The 13,849-nt window shown below is 48.5% G+C and overlaps 1 protein-coding gene across 1 annotated transcript in view; it reads left to right on the top strand.

The window, feature by feature from the left end:
• The window catches only part of EBF4 (EBF family member 4), a 60,202-nt gene that overhangs the window by 38,150 nt on the left and 8,203 nt on the right, over positions 1 to 13,849 (top strand). Inside the window, exons 8-11 of the mRNA XM_052650540.1 lie at positions 12,340 to 12,421; positions 13,200 to 13,317; positions 13,418 to 13,551; positions 13,644 to 13,770. Of these exons, the coding sequence (XP_052506500.1) occupies positions 12,340 to 12,421; positions 13,200 to 13,317; positions 13,418 to 13,551; positions 13,644 to 13,770 (461 nt within the window). The remainder of the gene's footprint in view (positions 1 to 12,339; positions 12,422 to 13,199; positions 13,318 to 13,417; positions 13,552 to 13,643; positions 13,771 to 13,849) is intronic.

Genomic DNA, 13,849 nt, shown 5'->3' with positions numbered 1-13,849 from the left:
AGTCCTGAAAATAGGGCTGTCAGGGAACTGCCAGACAGATCAAATAGTGACAGCTGTATGAAAATACAACTTGTTGAGAAGTTCCAAACCCAGTCTGTCCCTTTTAGTAGCTACTAGGCTGCTAGTTTTTACAACTACTATGGTTGCAAGACTACTGCAGATCTGGGAATAGGGCAAATTAAAACACTGCAGGGAATTTCCTGGCAGTCCAGTGGTTAGTACTCTGTGCTTTCACTGCTGAGGGCCTTGGTTCAATCCCTGGTCAGGGAACTAAGATCCCACAAGCTGTGCAGCATGGCCAAAAACAACAACTGCAAAGTTCTTTGTTCTTACTAAGATTCAGTCATTTTTCTTAAATAAATACTCCTTGGACTGTTGTAAACCTTTTGTTAATTTTCAGAATTCTGAAAAAGTTGATTTTGACAGGTTTTGCCTGTGTTCCTGTTGTTTTATGGAGGAACAGATTTTCAAAGATCCTTGCTCTTCAATTCTCAGAGTTCTATTTGGGGACTTGATACAGCATTCATCCTGTCATAGTAATTATGAATCTGTGAGCACCTGCTGTGGGGTAGGCACTATGATAGAGGCTTGAGAAAAGATAGAGAGGTTCAAACAATGATTCCTGCCTTCTGAAAGCATACAGAGCTGTTGAGGACACCAAATGTAATTACAGGAGCCTTTACATAATGATAAGAGGAACTAGAGAACAATATAAGGCTTTAAGACACACTCTGCAAAAGAATTTCCTTCAATGATGGAAATGTTCTGCACTGACCAATATGGTACTCACTAGCCACATCTACTTACTGGGCATTTTGTCTACTATGGCTGAGGAACTGAATTTTAAATTTTACTTAATTCAAACTTAAATAACCACATATGGCTATCTAATTGGATGCCACAGCTATTAAAACTAAATAATTACCTAAATGACCAGGATGACTATGGTACAGGAGTGAATGGGGAAGATTTTCTCCCATGAGAGGCCCACAGCTCTCTTCCTCTGGCTCCTGTGGGTGGAAAGGCATTGTGGGCTGTGGATACTCTCTGGTATGTAATTGTGTCTGGTGAACAGTAGATGTTGTACAGTGACACTGTTGAAACAAATCGTGTCTGAGCCACCTGGTAGAGGCAAGCTCTAGTCCACCTCATTGTGGACAAACTTAGACCCCAATGCCTAGATCAGGCTGCTGCTGCTGCTAAGTTGCTTCAGTCGTGTCCGACTCTGTGCGACCCCAGAGCCGGCAGCCCACCAGGCTCCCCCGTCCCTGGGATTCTCCAGGCAAGAACACTGGAGTGGGTTGCCATTTCCTTCTCCAATGCATGAAAGTGAAAAGTGAAAGTGAAGTCACTCAGTCGTGTCCGACTCCTAGTGACCCCATGGACTGCAGCCTACCCAGCTCCTCTGTTCATGGGATTTTCCAGGCAAGAGTACTGGCTTGGATTGCCATTGCCTTCTCCCTAGATCAGGCACAACCTGACAAATACAATTTGATGAGAAGGGGTTGTGGGGCCTGTGAAAGAATCAGCTCCTCCTCCTAACCCAATGGTCAATGCAACAGTCACTGTTTTTCTCTGCAGCCACAAAACAAGCTCACAGTAGCATCTGTCTCCTTCCATGATTTCCAGTAAGATGTCTTTACTCCCACACCAATGTTGCAAACACAGCTCTTTGTCTAGGACCCATTCTGGTAGTTCCCCTTGAGGAAATAGAAATCCTATAACCTCCCTGCTGGGTCAGTGCCGAAGTGGGACAAAGGTTTTCCCTCTTGCTTGCAAAATGACCTTCACTTCCTTCCTCACTCTTTTCAGAGCTGGGTGCATTTGAGGGAAGAAGAATCACAAAAGGGTTTAATAAGAAATTCCCCCATGTGCCCTGGGAGTCATGTGGGCCAGATGCTAATCACGGGGACAAGGGTCCCCAAGCTACCCTTAATCCAGAGCAAGGACTTATGGGAAGACATATAGGCAACTGAAGCCAACCTCGGGGTCAGTCTGGCTCCGATGCTGAGGCATGAGTAGAGCTGTGGTTAATGCCTTTAAAGGATATTGAAGGAGAGAGACAGTACAGGCAGGAGGAGGCCTGGGGAGTGTAATAGGTGGAGTGGCAGGTGGCTAGTGAGTGAATTGTCTACAATTTCAATGATAAATTCTCTCCATAAAGGGCTAGTCAATGTTGGGGGACTCATGCCAACCTGGACTGTCTCATCATATGACTCGGAGCAAGGCCTTACTTCCCTCAGCTTCAGTTTCCTCATTGTCAAATGAAGCTGACCTCAGTCGGTAAGGATGTTGTAAAGTTAGGTAAGATGTATTTATGAGATACCAGCACAGAACCTGCCACAATATTATTTACCGCCCCCATCCCAGTCTCACCCCAGCTGATCCTCTTTGAGGGTAAGTAAACTGAGCCTAGACAGTAGCAGGGAAGTCCATTCAGAGTCAAAGAAGTACTTCCTGACTCTGGCCACACAGCTGAGCAAGAGAAGAATGTGAGCCTCTGCCAGGTACCCTGGGAGGTCTGAGCTGCTAATGGGTCCTGCTCTAATAGGATGGGGGCAACATTCAACCTTCTGTCTGTTCTCTCTGCCCTGTTTTGCTTGGCACATTGTGGAAGTTGCCAAGCCATGCCAACCTCCCTCCTCTTCCTCACATGATTCACAGATAGGAAGTGCAGAGTCTCTGGCTTTGGAGCCTGACTCACCCACCCAAGGCCAGAGGGACACACAACTTCTTCCCTTTAGTCTTGGGACCCCCACCTTCCTCTTTACATCCCTAAATCACTCATAAGCACACTATCCTCTGTAGCTTCCATCTGCCCATCCATCCCCCTCCCCCAGCCCTCCTACTTTTTCTCAGTCGCTCCTCCTGTTCTGTTCTTCCCCTGCAATCCAATTTTCCACGTTCACAGAAGATTCCCCAGGCTGGGGAGACAGGCAAGGGGACTGTGTGTATGTCTGTGTCCACACAAAAACAAACGGGCTTCATGCTCAGGTGACCCACCGCTCCAGTCTGTCCCAGACTCTCCACATGGGGTGCCCAGAGGCCTCCCCTTAGCAGCCCCTTCATCCCTCCTCCTCTCCCCTCAGGCCCCATGAAGGGAAAATGGAGTTACCACCACTCTTCATGGGCAGCTGGGGGCCCCTTAGCAGTCTCTCTACCTCCTCTCCCCCTCTCCTCAGGCCCCATGCCCAGCCCTGAGGTTTGGAGAGCCTAGTAAGTGCCCTATCAACATGTTAATCAAATTACTTAGGAGCTAAAATTGACGCTGTTCATTAATTATACAAGATTATGCTAATTGTGCATGCAAATGCATGCAAGGGAACAGAAGGTGTTCAGGCGCATGGTGGGCCATTAGCATAGAGGATGGGGTGCGGATGAATTGGCATGCTAATGTATGCGCCCCAGCTATTTATAGTCCCCCAGCCCATCTGCACTGCAGCCACCTCTGCCCCAAGTGGGGATCATGGTGGAGAGGCAAGGTCCAGGCCTGGCAGGTGGCTATGGCCCTGGGGACACTCAGCCTTGGCTGCTGCCCCAGGCCAAGACCAGGAAGTAGCACGGGCCACCGCCACTGTGGCCACCCGCACTTGGGCTTAGATTGTCACGCCAACCTCCTCATTCACCGTCCTTTCTCTGGCCTAGGCCCTTTGGTGCCTGACTCTCCCTGGAAGCAAAATAACTCTTCCAAGTAAGGCACCCCCTGCTAAGCCAGGATATTTTATTTCATTTTAATTACTTTAAACTTAGTCACAGGTGGCTCATAGCCACCCTATCAGACAGTATAGACCTAGAAAGAGGAAGTGTTGCAAAAGATACATGGGTTGAAGCACGTGTTCAAAACAAGTAGGAAGGTTTTGGGAGAGAAAGCAGGTTGAGAGCAAAGGGCAGAATCACACTAGACACTCGTTTCCAAGTGCAACCTGGGGTGGAGAACTGGGGGGAGGGGTCCTCCACTAATTTTCACCCCAAAGGCCAGATTCAATTTTATTGAATTTCCTGGTGGTCTAGTGGTTAGGACTCCACGCTTCCACTGCCAAGGGCCCAGGTTTGATCCCTGGTCAGAGGAATAAGATACCACAAGCTCTGCAGCATAGCAGAAAAAGTTTTTTTGAAATTTTAGTTTCTCAGTTACACTAGCATCATTGTAAATGCTCAAAAGCCACATGTGCACAGGGAACTCTACTGAATGCTCTGTGGTGACCTAAATAAGAGGGTTATCTGAAAAAGAGCAGATATCTGTATATTTACCACTGATTCACTTTGCTGTGCAACAGAAGCTAACACAACAGTGTAAAGCGACTATGCTCCAATAAAAATCAATAAACTTTTAAAACTAAAATGGAAAAGAAAGCCACAGGTGGCTACTGGATATCATTTTTGGAAAAGTTCTATCAGATAGGATTTATGATCAGATTTCTGTTTCCTTGCTCCTGACAGTCCTGTAGCTGCAAGTGCCCCTGGGCTCAGCCCATCTCTTTCAGTTCCTGACAGCTTTCTTTTTGGAAGTGTGAACATAATCTCAGCTCTCAGTATTTATCTCACCAGGGTGTAGGGAGTGAAAAGCTGGTGAAAGCTCTCTGCCTTGATTTCTTTAGGATGAGATTCCTAGAAGCAGAGCTGGAGATAGAGTTTCTTGGGAAAGTGATTCATTGGAGGAGAGCTCTGGGGTGAAATGAGTGAGGGAAGCAGGACCGGACATGAGAGGCAGCTTAGCCAGGAGATAGTCTCAGCTGGAGTCTAGCATCAGCCTGATCCTTTGGGGAGCTCTCTCTTTTTTTTAGTATTTATTTATGTGGTTGTGCCAGGTCTTGGTTCCAGCGCACGGGATCTTCAATCTTTAGTTGCAATATGCAAACTTCTTAGTTGCAGCTTGTGGGATCTAGTTTCCTGACCAGGGATCAAACCCAGGCTCCCTGCATTGGAAGCACGGAGTCTTAGCCACTGGACCACCAGGGAAATCCCCTTTGGGGAATTCTGAATATGAACATACTAAGAGTTGGCTCCTTGTGATGTCGGTCCTTCTTTGGCCACGGCCTGCTGGTGAGGAGCATATGCTTCTGGCTGAGGATAATCTTCCAGTAGTGGGGGAAGCTGTAAGCCATTTGTTTAGTTATTTATTTTTAATTTATTTATTTGGCCGTATCACACAGCTTGCAGAATCTTAGTTCCCCATCCAGAGACTGAACCCAGGCTCCCTCAGTGAAAGCACTGAGTCCTAACCACTGCACCCCCAGGGAATTCCCTGGCTGTGAGCCTTTAATAACACTCTCAGGAGCTGTGAGTGGGGGAATCCAGGCAGGCACCAGCCCACCTGATACCTGGACACAGCCTTCCAAAGAACAGTTCCATCCCATTCTGCTCTCCACCCCTTGAGAAGCCAGAGGACTCACATCAGTCACCTCCACATTTCCCGTATGTATTGAGTGTCTTTTGAGTAAAGCATTGTGTGAGGGGAGCTTTCCTTATGCAGTGGTGTCACACTGAAGAAGTTATGTATAAGTCAGATGTTTGCACTTGAGTCACATTCAATTCAGCATTTGCTTCTTTGGTATGGAATATTCCATTGACAAGGAAGGTTCATTTTAATTTCATCTTGAGTTGTGTTTACAGAGAGAAATAAAAAGCATTTATAGAGATGATTAGGAAGCCTAGACTGAGTTCAGGATGTGGCAAGGTAGGTGTGCGGGTGAACTACTCTTACCTTTCACTTAAATCATAGGCATCAGAGTCATGGTGCAGAACTTCCACCTTTTAAATGCTTTGTTAGTTGGATGACCACTGTTCACAACTCATGTGGTCATTTATTAAGCTTTTTATTATAAAGAATGTTGAACATATAGGCAGAATAAAATAATGAACCACATCTGTCCTTTACTGAACTTCAACAATGAGCAACTCTATGCTCATCTTAAAGTCCTGATATTTAATCCTGAAAATCTTCTCAGACTGAGAGCAGCTGTCACCATAGCCAAAGGCCCCACACTAGGAGGAAGGAAATCTTGGTCTCTCCTTTGCACCCCTGATGAATCTGTCACCTTGAGGAAATCCCCATGAAATGGCTCACCTGGTCCCTGCACAGCTTGCCTCTCAGGACTGCTTTTGAAGAAAGGTTTGCTGCATTGTCCCGCAGTGGCAGCCTTGTGGCTAGGGCAGGCCTGGGTTGAGAGAACCCCAATTAAAAGTACTTTTCCATGACTCTAGTCATAGCTCAGCTGGTAAAGAATCCACCTGCAACACAGCAGACCGGGGTTTGATCCCTGGGTTGGCAAGATCCCCTGGAGAAGGGAAAGGCTACCCACTCCAGTATTCTGGCCTGGAGAATTCCATGGACTGTATAGTTTGTGGGGTCGCAAAGAGTCAGACAGGACTGAGCTACTTTCACTTTCACTTTTCCTGTCAGTATCAGTGGTTCATCAAAGTCCCAAGTTTGTATCCTGACTTTGGCATCTACTGTGACTTTGTCGTTTATCCTTGCTGATCCTTGGTTTTCTCATCCATAAAGTGAGGATGGTTGCAGACCTACAGCAAGATTATGAGAGGATTAAATAAGATCATGCAAGTTGTAGGTTCAGCAGAATTCCAGCCACTTGTTAAGTGCTCAGTTAATAAGACTTGAATCACTGTTTAAATTTTTTTTGCATAGTTTTGCGTTATATTTGTAACTGATGTTTGTATTTATGGTGGTTTCTTCTAGTAATTCTAATGGCAGCTTCTAGTACTCGACTTTTCTATGAGGCACAGATCCTTGTCCCAACCCAGGCGGCATCCTAAAATGCTCACCCACAAGTCAGCCAGCTCTGTGGGTTTGGCCTGATCTTGCTTTCTCAAGCCTGTGGCCCATCCCAGCCAGAGAAGGGGAGACTCCTCCAGCTCTCTTCCAGCTCCATGGGGTTGGGGAGGGGAGATGCTCAGAAACACCAGCACCAGGACTCATCCAGGCTAGGGGCGTAGGGGATGCTTCCCTGGTGACTAGCAGGATCTCACAGGCCCTCAACGAAGGGCACGTGCCTTCCTGCCTGAGGTCCCCATAGGGTGTCTCCTACAGCTCCCCTTCCCACCAGGTTACCTGGCCCTCCCCAGTTCCCAGCCTCCACATCTGACCTCTGTATAGACATAGCTGAAGGACCTGCTGCTCCTCTTTCCTGTTGCCGATGCCATTCTCATTCTCATCCTTCTCAGACTGCTCTGGGTTCTACTCCTCTCCTCAGAATGGAACGAAGTGTCACATGTGGCGCCAGCCTATGGAGAGGTTTCCTGGACTGTCCTCATGTTAATTCCCCCACCCCAGCCTTCCAGCCTCCGGGGACGTGGATGGTGCGTCACTGTCCCGGGGTGGGGAAAGAAGGGCCCAGAGACACCTTTCCAAGGCTGAAGGTAGCCAGGTACTGTTGAGAGGATGGAGACACATCTGGGCACTACTTCTGGTTCTCTAGACTAGAACAGTCCCCCCGACTCCAAGCCCTGTGCTACAGAATTTCTGAGACTAACCTTGGAGGACAGGACCCTTTGGGTGCTAGTCACCCTTGTTAAAGCATAATATTCAATATGTTAGAAATATGATTCTCACATAAATTATTACTCAGGATGCGTTGAAGTTTTCTGTAACTTATTGATGGAAGAACCAGCAGGATGACAAGGCTGGTTCAAAGGCTAAGAGGACTGATATAGACCACTGAGGAAAGAGTTGAGGAGAGAGGGAGGGAGAAAAAACAGATTATGTGAAAAATACTTGAATAAGATTGCCAAGTTAGACAAAAAACTAGTTAATGTCCATAGAACAATAAAATTGTAATCTTTAGGGCTCATTTCTCTACCAAGCAGAAGTTATTTATTTCTCCCAACAAAAATGATTTGCACCTCATCAGTTTTCTGCAAATAAGCACCTAAATTAACAGAGTCTGGCCCTAATTAATAGCAAATATGAGTCAAAGTTTTCTATTCCCCTAGAGAATCAGCTAATTCTTAGGTGGCTTTGTTAACATAATAGTCTGGAAAAACACTGTGTAATATAAATATGATATAAGCCATTATACATTTGTCATTTTTAAATTTTCTAGTAGCCACATTTTAAAAAATAAAAACTGGTAAAATTAATTTGATCATATATTTTATTTAACTCAAGATATCCAAAATATTATTTCAACATGTAATCAATACCAAAACATTACTAATGAGATATTGTTACATTCCTTTTTTTCTGAATGTTTGAAAGCCAGCGTGTATTTTATGCTTACAGCACACCGCAATTCAGACTAACCGTATCTCAAGTGCTCAGTGCCACTGAGGGCTGGTGGCGGCCGTATTGGATAGTGCAGCTCTAAAGCAGTCATTCTTAAACCCTAGGGTGCATCAGAATTACCTGAGGATTTATGAAAACACAGATAGCTAAGTCCCACCTCAAGAGTGTCTGATTCAGTGGGTCTCGGGTGGAGCCTGAGATTCTGCATTTCTAGCATGTTCCGGCTGATGCTGGTGCTGCTGGTCTGGGCACCACACTCTGAAAACCACTGTTCCAAGGATGACTTGGAAAGAACTCACTGTCATCTTTTTGCCTTATTTCCAAGTCATAGATGATTTTGCTTAATATCCGTGGTGGTGGAGCCGCAGGCTATCTGCAGTGTTAGCATCAGCTTGGCCTCTGACTGGATGGGTGCTGTCTGGACACTGCCTCAGCAACTACCAGATGGCGGTGGGTGAGACTTCTGCCTCTCCACCACTGATGGCATCAACTGTGTGGAGCTCTGAGCTAGAGGTTCAGGAAGAAAGAAAAGGGGGACTGGCTTCAGTACCCTCAACAGAGAGCCCAGGCCTTGTGTGGTTGCTTTTTATTCAGTACTACCCTACAGATGATGCCAACCAGGGGTTCAGAAACTGAGATGTCCCAGGAAAGGCCTGCAAAGATGGAGGTACCAGCAGAGTCTTGGGGTTCTCAGGGAGGGGTGGTCTCTGTAGCCTAAAAGGGCCAGAAGAGGTTGGCCAGACAGAGACTGGGAATTGGCGTGGATCCAAAGGACAGATGCAACCTGTACAGGGAAGGGAGATGGTGCGAGACCTGCCAGACAAGGGTTATGGGAGAGGTTGATGAGGGAGCCTCCCAGGGGGAGCCAGGATCCTGCAGGTAGCAGCAGCCTGAGGCTTTGGGAGGCTGAAATGAAGGTGGGATCAGAAGGGACCTCAGCAAGCATCAGTTGCTTCTCTCCTGGTTCATGGATGAGGAAGGATCCGAGAAATGTGAAAAGATTTACCTCAGGCCACACAGTGAGGCAGTACCTGGGAAGTCTTCATCTCCAGCTGCATCCCAGAGTTCTACAGGTTTGGGAGTGGGGTGGGGTGTCCAGGGCACATGTGTGGATGTAAAGGAAGTGTGTCCCATGCTTGTTGAGTCTTCAGTGATGTCCAAGGGCTAGCATTAATCCACTTTAGGACAGAGACTGAGTCCTATCCAGTGTCTTGTCCTCCTCCTTCTAGCTCTGTGTAAAGGCCTAAGCACATGGATATGGAGTTTAAAAGAAATGGTCTGCACCACGTGTAACTAGGGTGTCTACACTCTGTGGGACATATATGAGGTAACTACTGTCAGAGAAGGCAATGGCACCCCACTTCAGTACTCTTGCCTGGAAAATCCCATGAACAGAGGAGCCGGGTAAGCTGCAGTCCATGGGGTCGCTAAGAGTCGAACACGACTGAGCGACTTCATTTTTACTTTTCACTTTCATGCATTGGAGAAGGAAATGGCAACCCACTCCAGTGTTCTTGCCTGGAGAATCCCAGGGACGGTGGAGCCTGGTGGGCTGCCATCTATGGGGTTGCACAGAGTTGGACACGACTGAAGCGACTTAGCAGCAGCAGCACTGTGGGTATAGGGCTATACACCACAGGGCCCTCACAGGGGTCTAGGGAGTTATTACTATGGCATATAGGGTATCTACACGGTAGAGACTACAATTTGGGGGCCATATAAGCTGTCTGTGCTACAGGGTATCCTGTGAGGTATGCACTGTTCAGGGTCACAGGAGGTGACTGCACCTCAGAATGCTCTGCAGGGGTGTACAGAAGGTCTACACTATATGAAAGTATTCCTTGGGTGGTGTCCACTAGGGGTGAAAATGTGTGCTGGTGGAATGTCTCTATGGAACGAGAACTAAAAGGGGTTCCCAGGAGGGGACCCATTGTGAGGGAGAACATGACGGGCTAAGGGGTCAGAGGTGGGAGGGGAGACACATCTCCGGGAAAGCGACTGCTGCCACCTTCCACTGAGGGGTGGAAGTTCCCCTGGGGACACCTCTGTCCAGGGGTGGTGCCCACCCCTCCCAGGACTTGGGGACTTCCGCTTTGGGGACTAGGCTTTTACAGCCTACTACAAATCTGATTTCATGCTCATAGAGTTTGGAAGCAACTCTGATGAGCTAAATGGATGTACACATCTGGAGTTCAAAACCAGGGAGCTGATCAACTGAGGCAGCTGACTGGAGTAGCTCAGCTCATAGAGCAGCCCAGGAGGCTATGCTTTGTACTGGGACCCCCACAGACTGTAGCCCAGAATACTACAGTTTGTAAAGAGCAACTCCCCGGATGTTCACAGAGTCCTGCAGTGGTAAAGGCAGATGACTGATAGTATCCTGAGTTTACTAACAGTACAAAACCAGAGTATTATCCATGGTTACCTCATGGAGAGTGGGCGGGGGAAGAGAAGGTCTCACCATCCCCATCAAATGCCTAAAAGAAGGATCAAGTTCTCATGTGTTTATCTAAAATAACAGTCACATCACTGCATATACTGTGCTTTTTTCTAATTACTGTATGTGCAAAAGAAGGTATCCACTGTGTATCTGTATAGTGTGTCTGACAGGTACACCACGTGTATATGATGACTATATGCTCTGTGTAGTGTTTGCTATGTGTATAAGGAATATAGGGCTTCCCTGGTGGCTAAGATGGTAAAGAATCAGCCTGCAATGCAGGAGACCTGGGTTTGATCCCTCAGCGGGGAAGATACCCTGGAGAAGGGCATGGCAACCCACCCCAGTATTCTTGCCTGGAGAATCCCCATGGACAGAGGAGCCTGGGAGGCTATCCATGGGGTTGCAAAGAGTCAGACCCGACGGAGAGACTAAGCATACACATAAAGGATATAGAATGTGTGTGAGGGAGATCTGTTTGCTGGGGATGTAGTGGGACAGAGGGTCTGTGTGTGAGGGGAATTTGTTGGGGGGATGTGCTGGTGACGAAGGAAGGGGGAATCTGCTACATGTGATGACAGTACAATGTCTGCAGTGACTATTCTGGGAAATCACATACAACATAAAAATGGTGTACTCAGGTATGCACTCATATCCTTTCAGTGCATATACAGTGTAGGATGGACATACACTGTGCGTGATGATAGAGACTGTATGTGATCAGCATACCACATGTCCAGGCTGATGGAGAGTACATATTATAAATGCTTCCGTGAAGCGCGATAGGTCTACTTTATGTGTGACGGCTGTATCTTGTGCGTAGTAGTATATAAGGCATATAGAGTGTGCGTGCATGCGAAGTCACTTCAGCCATGTCTGACTCTTTGCGACCATATGGACTATAGCCCACAAGTGGGATTCTCCAGACAAGGATAATGGAGTGGGGTACCATTTCCTTCTCCGATATACAGTGTAGATAGTATATTTACTGTTCATGATGAGTAAACATCTCCAGACTGATAGGTACACTCTGGGGGAAGGCTACACTATGTGATACGAATGCACTCTGTATGTGATGAGCATGTGCTGCGCTCAGTCATTCAGTCGTGTCCCGCCCCTTGTGACCCCATGGACTGTAGCCCAACAGGCTCCTCTGTCCACAGAATTCTCCAGGCAAGAATACTGGAGTGGGTTGCCATTGCCTTCTCCAGTGATGAGCATATACTATGACAAATATACATGGTATGGGATAAGTTTTTAGTAAGTGGGTGTACCTGTTACATATGGAGTATATAATAATTCATGAGTACTAGGTATATATAGTATATATATAATGGATGTGTTCTCTAGGATGAATATACTGTGTATAGATATGATGAGTGTATACTTTGTGAGACAGTAAAGCACTATGTAATCTATAGACTGTGGAGGTGGGAGATTTTCTGGACAGTGAAGTTGTTGTTGGGACAGGTCTCCTGGATGTGTGACATGTACCCTGTGCATATGGAGCTTAGGATGGGAATGTGGGGTGTGTGCCTTGTGTGAGCAGGCAGAGGGGAAGTTGCCCCGCTGGGAGGCAGCGTGGCAGAAAGCAGCTGGATCTCCATCTGTTTCTAGAACCCTCAGCCCCTTGAGCCCACCCACCACACTGTTTCAGGTTCTTCCTCAAGTTCTTCCTCAAATGCAACCAGAATTGCCTAAAGAATGCGGGGAATCCCCGAGACATGCGCCGTTTCCAGGTGGGTCTGAGGGTCTGCTACCCTTTCCTGCTGGGAGGGGGGGTGGCGGGCATGATGTGACCCTGCCATCCTAAGGCCCCAGGGGCTGATCTCTGCTCAGACCCATGTTTTGGAGCCTGGTGCCTGCTGGGGGTGGGGCAGCTCTGTCTCCACTTACTCTGGCTGCCAAGGGAGGCTTCATTAGAGTCCCACTTAAGGAGATGCTAATTGTGACATTTTTACATGATTAACGACCCAGCTAATTTGCATAGCGTGAAGCAGAGAGCAGCTGCCCTTAGCACATCCCCAACCTGCACACCCCTCCCAGTGAAGGGTAGAGGGGAGAAGGAGGTAGCCCCAATTTCCTCCCAAGGGTAGGGGCTTCTGCTGACGGGTTCTCAAGCTGATGCCCCCCTGCCCCATCAAAACGCTCACTTGCACTTGCCTAAGACCCTTCCTGACTTGGCGCCCCAAGGATACAGCCTGTGGTGCATGTGAGTGGAGAAATAGCAGCCACTCTGCCCAAGGAGTCAGAGGTTTTTTTTTTTCAGGGCTTTCGATTTTTCTAGCTCCTGGGGGTCCATTCCCCTGGGCAGCCAGAGACTGTGTATCTGAGGGTCACCTGATCCAGTTGGTCCCCCTTCCACCAGCTCAGCCCCAGCAGGGCTGAAGCTCTTCCTCATGCCAGTGACTCTGAACTACAGTTACAGTATCCAGCCACCAGCCTCAAGTTGCCAGTGCCCCCCCAGCAGTCCCTTACTGGGAGCCCCAGCCAGGCTGGCCTTGGCTCTCCCCACAGGTGGTGGTGTCCACAACAGTGAGCGTGGACGGACATGTGCTGGCTGTGTCAGACAACATGTTTGTGCACAACAACTCCAAGCATGGCCGCAGGGCACGCCGCCTGGACCCCTCCGAAGGTCAGGACCCCCCAGTCCACACCCTACTGCCCCGGGCCCAGCTAGCCCCAGTCCCCACCTTGGCGTGGGCCCCTGACCTGGCTCCTCTCCTGCCTCCCAGCTGCCACCCCCTGCATCAAGGCCATCAGTCCCGGGGAGGGCTGGACCACAGGCGGCGCCACCGTCATTGTCATCGGCGACAACTTCTTCGACGGGTTACAGGTCGTGTTTGGGAACGTGCTCGTGTGGAGTGAGGTGGGCCACTCCCGCCAGTCTCCCTCCCAGCCTGGGGCTGGACCCTGCCCTCACCGGGTCAGAACCCGCAGGCCTCCCTTCTCCCCTCGCAGCTCATCACGCCCCATGCCATACGGGTACAGACGCCCCCACGGCACATCCCTGGGGTGGTGGAGGTGACCCTGTCCTACAAATCCAAGCAATTTTGCAAGGGAGCCCCGGGACGCTTTGTCTACACAGGTAAGGAGTCAGGTGGGTGAGGGGAGACCCAGGGTTGCAGGAAGGAGCCCCACGTCACACACACTAGCCCTGGTATGGG

Source organism: Budorcas taxicolor, chromosome 13, assembly GCF_023091745.1.
Source record: "Budorcas taxicolor isolate Tak-1 chromosome 13, Takin1.1, whole genome shotgun sequence".
NCBI classification, from domain to species: Eukaryota; Metazoa; Chordata; class Mammalia; order Artiodactyla; family Bovidae; genus Budorcas; species Budorcas taxicolor.
Note: the sequence above shows the minus strand (reverse complement) of the source record. Positions and strands in the feature narration are given on the sequence as shown.